This window comes from Maniola jurtina, chromosome 7, assembly GCF_905333055.1.
Source record: "Maniola jurtina chromosome 7, ilManJurt1.1, whole genome shotgun sequence".
NCBI lineage: Eukaryota > Metazoa > Arthropoda > Insecta > Lepidoptera > Nymphalidae > Maniola > Maniola jurtina.
In genome coordinates, this window is record NC_060035.1 from 13,080,746 (window position 1) to 13,094,796 (window position 14,051).

The following is a 14,051-nucleotide window of genomic DNA, read 5'->3' on the forward strand; positions in this document are numbered from 1 at the left end:
AACTTTTTTATTTATGAACCGATTGACATGAAATAAACACTAAATGTTAAGTGAAGCTTACTACAATATATTAGTGAAAACCGTATCTAAATCGAATAAGCCATTTCTGATATTAGCATGCACAAACACAGACAAACAGACAAACAGACAAAAAAAAAATTAATTACAATTTCGGGTTCGGCATCGATATAATAACAACCCCTGCTACTTTTTTTTTTATATATTTCCATTGTACAGACACCACTTTTCTACAATTTTATTATATGTATAGATAGATAAGCCCTAATTCGCACGAGCGTTAAAAAAGCGTTGCGTTAAAACCCGACGTTGCGCTGATAATACAAAGTACGCGTTAAAAAAGCGTTGACGTGTGAACAGATACTTGGGAATGCATTTGTTCTATTTGAACGATTTTTTAACGGACGTTAAAAAAACTCTCGTGCGAATGGGGCCTTGAGATCAATGACGTGTACCACTACTACAAACAGATAAAAGAATCACACTATACAGGGTTGTAACCGGAACTAGAAAAACTACGAAAAAAAAATTCATAAAATTCAGTATTTTCGAAAGTTTACAATATATTGCAAATAAAACATCTGACTGACGCTAGAGGTCAACGAATGTTCGGTAAATAGCCCACTAGAAGTCAATGCCGCGTCGTAGATGGGACATTGACCCGAGTTTAGCACGCTATACAATGCGGGTTTGAAAAATACTAAATCACTAAAACTACAAGATAAGGCAAATGGTTATTGGCATTGGATTGTGTTAAGGTAGCATAATAATAACGCTAAGTTTTTGCTAGCGTTTTGGTTACACACTGTATAATACAACTAGTGATCCGCCCTAGCTTTACACATTTTCGTAGGAATCTCTATTTAAAAAAAAAAAACAAAAAATATAGCCTATGCCTTTCAGGAATAATGTAGCTTACTATTGGTGAAAGAATTTTCAAAATCAGTTGAGTGGTTCCAGAGATTACTCCCTACAAACTAACTTACAAAATTTACCTCATTATAATAATTATATCGCCCACTGGATGACTGAACTTTCATATTAGGCCTATTATAGCGACCATTCGACATAAGTAATATTTTTCGTAAACTTTTTGACCCTATCCACTACAGATTTTGTGTTTTGTATTCAAAAGCACTACTACAGTAACTACTTAAAAAAAAAATTCAAATTATTTTTATTCAATTAAATTTTTACAAGTGCTTTTGAATCGCCAAAATAATCTACCACTGGTTCGGAATGCCGTTCCTACCAAGAAGAACCAGCAAGAAACTCGGCGGTTGTTCTTTTCAAATGTACAATTTACAATAATATGCCAATACAATAATATACTTGTTACTTTACCCAGGTTCAATTATATTTTTCTTGCTATTTGGTTCATTTTTCAGCATTTAAACGGCGCGCTGGGGGAGCCGTGCAATATCGAGGCAACATTTTATTCTCAGGGCAGTTTGTGGTCGCAACGGCTTTAAGCCCCGTTCGACAAAGCCATTTGGTACACATCCAAAGCTCGCTCACAGTGTAACAGCCTCGTAATATTAGTGATTGCGTCCTATACAATAAGCATTGGATGGTATGCACAGGCAATGATCGCCGTATATCGGTGTGCAAACATAACGTTATTTGGTCCACATCCAAAGCGTGTTCACAACGTAACGATCACGTAATATCGGTGATTTAGTCTAATATAACAAGCATTGTATAGCATGTATTGGCACTTTACCGTTCATCGATTTGTTTGACAACATGTTTTACATGTCGGATATCCGTTTTCAATTCGTTACGCTAACGGTTTCAATTTTCAATTTGGCTCGATTTTAAACTACATGGTAGGAAATATCTAAATCTAAATGTATTGGAAGTTTTGTCGGACAGCCTTCCAGTTTGTGAAGGTCCAGTAAATGTAATACCTACATTGCTATTGCAACACTATTTGCCTTGTGTTCGTGTAATTTATCTTTCAAAATGCAACTACACTTATCTGTGTAATAATATTTATTAATTAAAAACCCCCGACACAAAAACCTCTATAAGAAAACTAGAAAAGAGCTGATAACTTTCCAACGGCTGAACCGATTTTCTTCGATTATAGCTAAGAACACTCTCGATCAAGCCTCCTTGCAAACCATTAGTTTAGGAGCTTCGATGCCACAGACAGATACACACGTCATAACACCCCTATTTTCGGGGGTTAAAAACACGGGGGGGGGGGGGGGTTTACAACTTAAATTTAGAAATTGTGTAAAACTAAATTAGCCACACTGACTGATCACAAAATTTGCAGATTCAAAAGACCTATCATCTACTGAGAAGTTGATAATTAATTGCTTTGTATATTATAAGTGTATAATGTTATTTTATTGTTGATTTAAGTCGGGAAATGAAACGAAGACTCAATTGCGTTTCTATGTAATCAGAGAAACAACATTTAAAGCCTTTATTTTCAGTTACAAATCTTTTCTAATGATAAAACAAAAATACGTTAACTTCCAAACACCGACAAAAACTCCCGCTGTCAATTTTCCTAACTGTCAGTAGTGACACTTGACAGTTAAGTCCACAGACTAACCGCCTTCAGAATATGTCTTAGCACCAAAGACAAATTAATAAATTAAAGAAAAGCACTGAATAGGTGTCCATGGGTAAAGTGGTTTTCTTTACATCTCCACCCCCATCAGAGTAACAATTGCATGTGATAACGTATGTAATTGTTCAGTTATTATCAAACACTGGAGACAGTTTTGTAATGTGGTAAAGATTTGATTCAGCTTTCTTGCGTCCGGTGTCAACTTCATAGATTGAATTTGAAATTTTCTTCAGAATTGTGTATGGACCAATCCTCAATTCATCCATTTTCTTCCTATTTAGCCGATTTCCGTTTTCCACATAGACTCTATCTCCCACATCCAATTTATATTCTTCTCTATGACGGTCGAATATTCTTTTATTATAATTGTGAGATTTTATCGTGTTCTCCAAAGCTAGTTGTCTGTCTCTTTTCAGATCTTCTTTTGTACATCTTGATTTTAATTCAAGTGGTAGAATGTTTACATTTTCGCCTTCTAAGAGGTATTTTGGAGCAAATTTTGTAACTGTATGTTCCGTTTCATTATATTTTCCTACACATTTTTGTGCAATAGTAGTCCATGCTATTTTTTTATCACTTTCATTTATTTTGCATCTTATCTTATTGATTAAAGTTTGATTTAGCCTTTCATTAAGTCCATTAGAAAATGGTGAATCCACAGCAGTGAAAATCATTGTTATGCTTTCGTTCTTCAGGAATTCTTTAAATTCTTTGGAGTTTATACCAGGGTATTGGTCCGTTAATACCATATCTATATTATAGCTTTGTGTCACATTTTTTATTAGCTTAATAAAATCTGTGGAGCTTTGGTTTCTTGATGTGAATATATAGGCATACCTTGTGAAATGATCGACCAGAAGGTGTAAGTATTTTTTTGTTGACCGTGATCCTCCAAAGCCTCCAATTGTATCAATAGAGACAATTTCAAACGGACGTGTTGCTGGACCTAAATGTGACATTAAGCCATATTTTGACTTCCTCCTTGATTTGTTTTTTATACAAATTTCACATTCATCACAAATTTTTTTTATGCTTGCGATGATATTCTTTGCTGTGTAAAATGGTGTTATTTTACTTATCATCTGAGTCCTCCCAATGTGGCAATAAGTGTCATGGACGTCTTTTATCAGAGTTTTGCTAAGTTCCTCTGATAGTATGATTTTTTTCCTTCTTCTATTGTTTTTGTAATAAATTCCATTTTCAAATATAAGTTTATCTTTTTGTGGATCTAGATTTGAGTGTTGGTCATTTTTTATATCTTCTAGGGTTATTAAATTTACTACTTTTAAAAAATCTTCATTATTTTCGTTGGGTTCTAGAACTGGGTTTCTGCTTAAACAATCTGCTTCTTGGTTTGATTTTCCTGGATTATATTTAATTTTAAAATTATATTGGGATAAATAATACATCAAATCCCCTAGTTCTTCGTCAGTTCTAGCTTTAATGTTCATATTTTCTAATGGTTTATGATCAGAGTATACTGTAAATTCTTTTCCCATAAGCCAGTGCTGCCAATATTTTACAGCTTCTTTTATTGCTAGGCATTCTAGATATATTGCTTTCTTAGTTTTTTGAGTTTCAGTTAATTTTTTTGAAAAGTAAGCAACTGGCTTAATATCGCCGTTTTTATCTTCTTGTTTTAACACCGCTCCCACACCTTTGATACTAGCATCCGTGTAAATCTTTATTGGTTTTTCAGGGTTAAAGATATTAAGAATTGGTTCTGAACATAGTAATGCTTTTATTTTATCAAATGATTCTTGACATTCTGCAGACCATATAAATTTCACATCTTTTCGTAGTAAATTGTGTAACGGATCTAGGATAATTGCACTATGTGGTACGAATTTATGATGAAAATTTACTTTTCCTAGGAATTGTCGTATATTTTTCCTTGTTTTTGGTACTGGAAAATTCTTCACAGCGGTCAAATAATCTTTCAGAGGTCTGATTGAATTGTTTTCAATTATGTGACCTAAATATTTGGCATAATTATTTGCAAAAGAACATTTCGAAAATTTTAGTCTAAAACCTTCTGTTAGTATTGCCTCCATTAGTCTTGATAGATGTAATAAATGATCTTTGAAAGTTTTTGAAAAAATTAAGATATCATCTATAAAATTTACTGCAAAATTAGAGAGTTCATACTTTCTAATAATGTTTCCCAATATTCTTTGGAAAATGGCTGGTGCCGTCTTTAGGCCAAATGGGAGACAAGTCCATTGAAAATGGCCCTCCTGTGTTACAAATGCAGTCTTGTATCTATCTTGAATTCTCAAAGGAATTGACCAAAATGCTGAATTTATGTCCAAAGTAGAAAAATAGTTACAGTTTACAGTTTTTGACATTAAATCCTCAATCAAAGGAAAAGGTTGAGATTGAGGGACTACAATTTTGTTCAGTTCTCTGAAATCTATACACAATCTTGTTCTTTTTTCATCTTCTTTTTTATATGCCAGAGTAACTGGAGCAGCAAATGGGCTATACGAATCCTCAATCAAATTTTTTTTTAATAGTTTTGCTATTTGATTTTCTATTTCTCTTCTATCTTCAGGTGTGCATCTGTATGGGCGTTTGCAGCAATATTTATCTACCATTAAGTCAATATGAGCTTCATAATCTCGTACAGTACCTATATCATATTTATCTTTAGCAAAAACCGATTTGTATTTTTCTATCAACTTATCAATTTCTGATTGTTGGTATAAATCTAGATGGTTTACTAAGATTTCAAATCCATCAGAGTTTATATGTTCATTGAAATTTATTTCACATTTATTTGTGTGTCTAGTTTCTTGCTTTAATACATCAGAGTGTAAAAACAAACCTTCATTTTTGTCACCTAGTACATCAGGAATTTTGACATTTGTTATCTTTGAAGTATCAGTTTTTGAGTAGTTATCGTTTTTCGTATCCTTTTCATTTGAGGTTACATTTTTTTCTTTTGGATTGTTACATTGTATAATCTCTAATTTTTCATTTTGTGTTAAATTGAAATTTTTTATGCAATCCAAACCAATTAGAAAATCATAGTTAAAATTTTCATTATCGACTACAAAAACATCCATATTTCTTTCAATATTGTAGATTTTTATTTTTAGTGTTACCATCCCTTTTGTTTTCTTCTCACCATTAATAGTCTTCAAGTTTACTTTTTGTGTATTACTTGTATTTTCGTTTGGATATATCTTTAATAATCTTGCATTTATTAATGATACATTTGAACCTGAGTCATAAATTCCAGAAACATTTAAAGTATCATTTAATAGTAACTTGACTTTTATTAATGGTGGCACCTCTAGTTTTTTGGATTTTCCTCGTTCAGTTCAATTTCCAATTCTGAGTTATTTACAGTTTTTACAACTGCATTTTTGTTTTTCCCTTTAAACCAGCAATTTTCCTCAGGGTGATAACGTTTCCCTTTTTTTTCACGGACACAGATTTGACATGGGTTTTTTTCCTCAATTTTTTTGGATTTTGTATCAGGATATATAGTGTTTTTTTTATCATATTTATTTTTTCCAACTAAATGTTCCAATCTTCCTAATTCATTGTAGAGATCTTCGGTTCCTTGTAAAGTTTCTCTGTCAATTTTATCAACTACATAATTAGGCAAGCCGAATGCTATAAGGTCTATGAGTGTCCCAGTATCAATTGATTTTCTTACTTCCAGTAACAATTTTTCTTTTTTTAAGGCATACTCAAGTAACGAGCCTGTCTGATATTTGAAAATTAGAGCATATCGACTGGGTGACCATCCTTTATTTTTAAACGTTTCACAAAAATTTTTCTCCCATTTGCTCCATTCTGATTCCACTGTAAGTTTTATTAGCATGCAACTGTACCAGTCTACACTAGAGTTTTCCAAAAAATTTTTTAGAATTTCAATTTTCTTTCTATCTTCGTTGATCTGGAAACGTTCACATTCTTTATTAAAATCTTTAATCCACTGGTGAGCATTTGAGTTTCTGCCGGTGAATTTCTCAATTGTAAAGTCCTTTGCAATTTTCCCCAAACTCTGAGTTTCAGATTTGGTTGATTTTTCTTCCAACAATTTCTCTAATAGTTTTTCCAACGTTCCATTTGAGCCACTAGGTATAGATTCAGGATTATTAGTTTTTTCTATAATTTCTTCTAAGTAAAAATCATTAAACTGTAAGTTTTGTTCTTCATCCAAATATACTTTTGATATATCATCTGTCAAGGTTATCCATATTTTCCTTGTTTGATGTCTTTTAAGCAATGATTTTCTTACCTTGGCATAGTTGGAAGTATTTGTAATTACTTGGTGTAAACTTGCAGGTTGAAGCTCGGCAGGTATTCCAAATATCTGGCCTGTAGGTGTAGCTATCGAGGTTATACAGATGGTGTTTGATTTTCCATCCGCTGCTGGTTTCACAACAAAATCAAACCGCAACCGTTCCATGTTTAGTGAAATATGTGCAGAAAATGTTGTTTTATAATGTTATTTTATTGTTGATTTAAGTCGGGAAATGAAACGAAGACTCAATTGCGTTTCTATGTAATCAGAGAAACAACATTTAAAGCCTTTATTTTCAGTTACAAATCTTTTCTAATGATAAAACAAAAATACGTTAACTTCCAAACACCGACAAAAACTCCCGCTGTCAATTTTCCTAACTGTCAGTAGTGACACTTGACAGTTAAGTCCACAGACTAACCGCCTTCAGAATATGTCTTAGCACCAAAGACAAATTAATAAATTAAAGAAAAGCACTGAATAGGTGTCCATGGGTAAAGTGGTTTTCTTTACAAGTGTTTAATTAATATTAGATGATGCCCGCGGCTTCGTCCACGCAAGTTTCAGTTTTCTTTAATCCCGTGGGAACTCAGATATTCCGGGATAAAAAGTAGCCTATATCTATCCGTCTCTGGAGTATAAGCTATTTAGGTTCTCAAAAATCCCGTGGGAACTCTTTGATTTTCTGCGACAAAAAGTAACCTGACTTGAAAAAGTAGATTCCTGTCCCTGGATGAAAGCTACATGTGTCAGAGTTGGTTAAATGGAAGGTCGATCCCGAAAAACCTGCATCAATCATTATTGCAATCGCAATCGTTGTGATTGGCTGAATTTATGGTATTCTTGTTGCAACAATGCATTGTAACCAATAGTAAGCGACCGTCAACTAATCAGAGGTGATTGCAATCGTGACATTGTACTTAGTTGTCACTCTACCGCAATCGAGCCGCAGATGGGCCATGAAAACGTATTAGACTGACAGACACACATTCGCATTTATACTATTAGTATGGATTCAGCTTTTGAGTGGGTATCATACGAAACAAATTACGTAGTAGCTAAGTATTTATTAAAGCGGAGAGGCTTTTCAAGTTGTAATTTAAGTCACTCACGTCTTGTTATTAAATTAATGAAATGCCAAACTCTGCGTCTCTTGAGTTGACGAAACGGTTTCTCTTTTATGCTGGTTCGTTGAAATAAAATCTGTCTAGACGTTTACGAAATTTAATGTTTAACAAAAAATTCTGTACAATTTTCTTTGCTCAGGAAATTTCCACTGAATAATTATTACGTTTTCTCGAAACACAGTCAGTAATTAATGTGACATTTTTATTGCTACATAAATTTTGTCTTTTTTGAACCTACTTAAATACTAGGCACGGCTTCCGCCAGTTTTAAGTTGAAACTGCGCTGTATTCAATTATCTTATGGTTTTAAAGAACCGCATAAGTAGTTCTATGCATTAATCGCTCACATCATACTAATATTATAAAGAAGAAAAGTTTGTGTGTATGTGTGTATGTTTGTTACTGTTTTACGCAAAAACCATTAGATGGATTTGGTTGAGAGTGGAGATAATTTATACCCTAAATTAACACATAGGCTACTTTTTTTCGTTCCCAGAAAATTAAAGAATTCCCAAGGAATTTATAAAAGCCTATATCCAAAGGAAAGATGTCTCGGGCATCAGCTAGTACATATTTAATATTTGTGACGTTTACTTTATTTAAAAAAAAAAATGGTTTCTTTACTGAATTAACCATGTATGTCAATAAAACAAAATGAAGGATAAGGACATGGAAATATCTGACAGAGAATCCCACGCGTGGAAATTTTGTTTTGGAATTTTGCCACTCATATAACATGGCAGGTCGACTTTCCACTGGATTTGTATGAAATGAGATTTAAAGGTACCAACAGAGATAGCTTGTATCCTGGAAACAGATATCTATAGGCCAATTTTTATCCCGAAAAATCTAAATAATTGACGGAATTCCAAATCAAAAACTATTATACGAAAAAATAAATAAAAATCTGTTTTAGAATGTACGAGCAAAGCCCTTTCATATGATACCCCACTTGGTATAGTTATCTTACTTTGAAACACATTTTAATTTTTTTTAAATGATATAACCACAAATTCGCGGTTTTCAGATTTATTCCTGTACTTGTGCTATAAGACCCACACCTACCTGCCAAATTTCATGATTCTAGGTCAACGGGAAGTAGCCTATAGGTTTCTTGACAGACACGACGGACAGACAACGAAGTGATCCTATAAAGGTTCCGTTTTTCTTTTTGAGGTACGGAACCCTAAAACCTAAATCCACGCTTGCAAAGTCACGGGTATATTATTTATTAGCCATGTTACGAATTTCCGGATTATTCAAAAGAAAGAAGTAGCGATTTCGCCTGAATAAATAAAGTTGTTTGCTTCCATAAAAACATGAATATGTGATGGTTATGCAAAACGGGATGTCTTCCGAGAGCCCATCAACCCTTTCGCGAGATGAAATGTGACCCTAACTAAATAAATAGGTACCTACATATCAGATGTCTTTGTGTAATTGTTTTATCTACATAAATATTTTGGACTTATATGTAATAAATATTGTTTTTTTTTTTTATTATTCACTATAGGTAAGCGCTTGACAACAATCACACCTGATGGAAAGTGATGATGTGGTCTAAGATAGGACGCGTTTACCTAGAAGGTGCCTATTCACTCTTGTTTTAAAGATACCCGGATTGTAATTGGTAGGAAACACAGATCACGGAAGAGTATTCCAAACCTTAGCCATTCGTATAAGGAATGAAGACGCAAAACGTTTTGTGCGTGTGGATGGAATGTCGACGACATAAGGATGGAAACTCGCCCAACGTCTTGCGTTTGTCTACTATTGCTATATACCTACTATTTATTGTACGCCTTTTGATCGTCAGAATTGTTAGATTTGTGAGATGATAATTAATTACGTAAACTTAATACTAAAGCTACGTGGGTTCCAAACGCGCCCAGGTCTGAGAAGAGCCCACAACAAACTATTAAAATATATCCGGGAGCATTACTTGCATTGCCAAGTTTTCAAGCACTCGATCTTTTTAAGTTTATTCAAGGTAGCGGGGAATCCTATCATTCCTTTCTCAAGCAAACTTATTTAATGTAGGTTAAATAAAAACTCGATAACTCTTTTAATGTGATAACTCTTTTAATAGTGGTTAGAACGTCCGCCTACTAATCGGAGGTCGGGGGTTCGATCCCGGGCACGCACCACTAACTTTTCAGTTATGTGCGTTTTAAGCAATTAAATATCACTTGCTTTAACGGTGAAGGAAAACATCGTGAGGAAACCTGTATGCCTGAGAGTTCTCCATGTTCTCAAAGGTGTGTGAAGTCTGCCAATCCGCATTGGGCCAGCGTGGCAGACTATGGCCTAAACCCTTCTCATTCTGAGAGGAGACCCGTACTCAGTAGTGGGGCGGAAATGGGTTGATCATGATGAACTCTTTTAATGTTTCTAGCTCTTTTACTCCAGATCACCTGAACGTTAAAAACAACGTAAAATACAGTTTAAATTGAGGCGATGCGGACAAGAAGTACAATTTTATGTCTTACTCCTTATTTACGGCCAATCGTAATTCTTTTATGAAGGAAATTTTATTACATTGTGAACGCCTGATCTAGTTTTTTTTATTTGCTATTACAGTCACGTTATTATGAATTTGGTATCTTTATCTGTAGATATAACAAAAAAAAACCCGACCAAGTGCGAGTCAGACTCCCGCACCGAGGGTTCCGTACTCGGGTATTTTTACCGACATTTTGCACGATAAATCAAAAACCATTGTGCAAAAAAGAAATAAAAATCTGTTTTAGGATGTACAACTAAAGCCCTTTCATATGATACTCCACTTAGTATATTTATGTTACTTTGAAAACTGAAACGCATTTTTTTTGTGATCTAACCGCAAATTCATGTTTATCGGATTTTTTTCCTTTACTTGCGCTATACTACCTACCTGCCAAATTTTATGAGTCTAGGTCAACGGGAAGTGCCTTCAAGGTATTCTTGACAGACAGACGGGCAGACGCATAGACGGACAGATAGACAGATGGACAAACAGATAGACAACATTGTGATCCTATAAGGGTTCCTTTTTTCATTTTGAGTTACGGAACCCTAAAAATGACTAAATTTCAAATCTCCTTGTCCACAGGTCGTTCCGAGCCAGGAGTAGTACCTTCAATAGTGGGCTTTACGAAAGACTCAGTCGCCCACGAGTCAGACAGGTTGGCGCCAGGAGACAGGATCTGCAGCGTCAACGGAATATCGACAGCGAGGTTGACTAATGAGGAAGTGCTACGGTTGCTTGATAATGTGGAAGAGAGAGCGTCTTTGGAAGTGGAGTATTATATGCCTAATTATGGTAAGTATGCACTAGAAAAAACCTGTGATAGCCTAGTGGTTAGTACGTCTGGCTCCTAATCGGAAGTCGGGGGTTTGATCCCGGGCACGGACTTCTAACTTTTCAGAGTTGTGTGCGTTTTAAGCAATTAATTACTTGCTTTAATTGAGAGCTCGCTTAGCATATTTCTAATATCCTTCACCGCTAAAGCAAGTAATTTTTTAATTTCTTATAACGCATTATAACTCTTAGTTAGTAACTTAGAGGTGCGTGCCTGAAATTGAACACCTGACCTCTGAATAGGTAACGGATGTCTTAACCACTAGCCTATCAACGCGTATAGGATACTTAATATTGGTAAAAAGCATAGATTCTTCCTAAGCAGCAATAGCACCTCTGGTGTGGTCAGTAAATGATATCAATTTTTTTTTTTTTTGATACATATCAAAAATTGGGAACCGGCAGAATTCGAACCTGCGTTTTCTGGATTCGTGCCCAACGCTCTGACCACTTAGACACGTTTTGCTTGCTGCCAGTGACGAAATTTGTACTATGTATGTTCACTCAGTACCTACTGAAGCGACTTTAAAGTCGTAAAGTCGTGTAAAGCGATACTTTGCAGTTATCCAAATAAATTTAATTTGCCAAAATTCTATCGTTCATACAGCTTATCCAGTAAGTGACGTGGGTTACCATTCATACGGAGAAACATTCCAGAAGTCACACAATAGTGTTACATGAAACATGTCATGTTAGCGACGAAAAGGCAATTTCATTCAGCGACATACTTACGACCTGATAAAATGCGACAGACGAAAATCCTGTTACACGGTTGAAACGCGCGCCAGGAAAAAAGTCTCAAAATAAAACGCGTTAACTTGTGTAACCTACCTACATTTTGTTTGTGCGGCTTTTGGGTTTGTAACTTTTTGACATGATGTTAGATTTACTCTACGGGTTTTGTTTGTTCCCTTCCCTTTATTTTTCTGCGGTTTTCTGGTATTGTGTAGACTGGATGGTATCAGATAGGAACTCTGTTGACTTTTCTTGTATATCAATTGACAAACTTAGGAATAGATTGGGTACGTTGCTGAAATTCGCCTAAATAACTATTTTTAGATTAAAAAAACTTTAAAAATAAACTGGAAACCTCTAAGTTGAAAAACATCGTGGTAAAAGGATAGCGTTTAATCAGCATTAAGTTAACACAATCATTATTATGCAGTCAAATAAGAGAGAAACAACATGTTTTAATCTACATTAAGAGGGGTCTCTCCGTCACTCTTCACTCCGTCACTTCTCTCACTTATTTCATCATACTTAACTGACCGAGAAATGAGAGTATATGTCAATAAAGGAACATCTGTAGGAACTAAGGTCAAATTAGGAGTGCCACAAGGATCAATTCTCGGTCCATTTTTGTTCCTAGTCTATATTAACGATCTTCCTAATATAGTAAAAGAACTAGCAGATATCGTATTATTTGCTGATGACACTTCTCTCGTATTTAAAGTTAACAGAAAAACCTGTGATTTGGGCAACCTTAATAAAGCACTAACCAAGCTTTCGCAATGGTTTTCGGTCAATAACTTAGCATTAAATAGTAAAAAAACAAAGTGTGTATATTTTGCCTCATCGAACTTTCGTGGTGAAAGAAATGTTGAGATATTTCTCAACAATGAAAAATTAGAAATTGTCGACGAAGCTCTTTTCCTTGGACTAACTATTGATTCTAGTTTACAATGGGGACCGCATATTAATATTCTGTCAAGTAGACTCAGTTCAGCAGTATTTGCAATTCGTAAAATAAGGCAGTTAACAGATGTTCAAACGGCTAAAATAGTGTACTTTGCATATTTTCAAAGCTTGATGTCTTACGGAATTCTGTTGTGGGGTTCTGCTGCGGATTGGAAAACAATTTTTATACTCCAAAAAAGAGCTATTCGCGCCATTTATAAGATGAAGCCCAGAGATTCTCTAAGACATTTGTTTAAAGATATCGGCATTCTGACCATGCCTTCACTTTATATATTTGAGAACATTATGTACATTAGAAAACATCTACCATCGTATAAGAAGAACTCTGACTCTCATCACTATAATACACGAAATAAACATAAGTTAAGTGGACACAAATACAGGTTATCTAAAACGACTAAATCATTTATGGGCAGTTCGATACGCTTCTACAACATGATTCCAAAGGATATAACCGATCTTTCTGACAGGCAATTCAAAAGTAAAATAAAAGAAATTTTAATTAAAAAAAGTTATTATAAGATTAATGATTATATAGATGATAAAAACGCATGGAAAATGTAGCCCTGCACAAGCTATTCAACGAGCTAAGCTAAAAATTATGTACCTACTTGTGTACCCGTAATATTAGTTTACTATTGTTACTATTGTTATTTTGATATTATTTAGATCCTACATATTTGGTAGACTTATTTTTTCAATGTATTGTGACTTTCGTAAGTGCTTTTATAAGTCTGAAACGAAGAATAAATAAATACAAATACAAATACAAATACTCGCTCCATACAAACGTAGTTCGTCTCTCACTGGAACACTAACCAATCATACTCAATGGAATTTTGTAGAAACGTTCCGGGAACTAATATCTATGCCTGTGGTTTTCCAGATTTCCGTTAAAATATTCGGTTTCAAAGTTACGCGGTCTTAACAATTCACAACCAAATCTTTGAGCCCCTGTAATTTAAAAACTACATATTAGATATGGCACAGATATTAGTTTCAAGAATATGTCTGCAAAAT

At 34.4% G+C, this 14,051-nt stretch overlaps 1 protein-coding gene across 3 annotated transcripts in view; it reads left to right on the top strand.

Annotated features, from left to right (window-relative positions):
* LOC123867076 (glutamate receptor-interacting protein 2) overlaps positions 1-14,051 on the top strand; it is a 316,615-nt gene that overhangs the window by 280,011 nt on the left and 22,553 nt on the right. For all 3 annotated transcript variants that reach the window (XM_045908923.1, XM_045908924.1, XM_045908925.1), the window contains one exon: positions 11,085-11,294. In XM_045908923.1, coding sequence (XP_045764879.1) covers positions 11,085-11,294 — 210 coding nt within the window. The remainder of the gene's footprint in view (positions 1-11,084; positions 11,295-14,051) is intronic.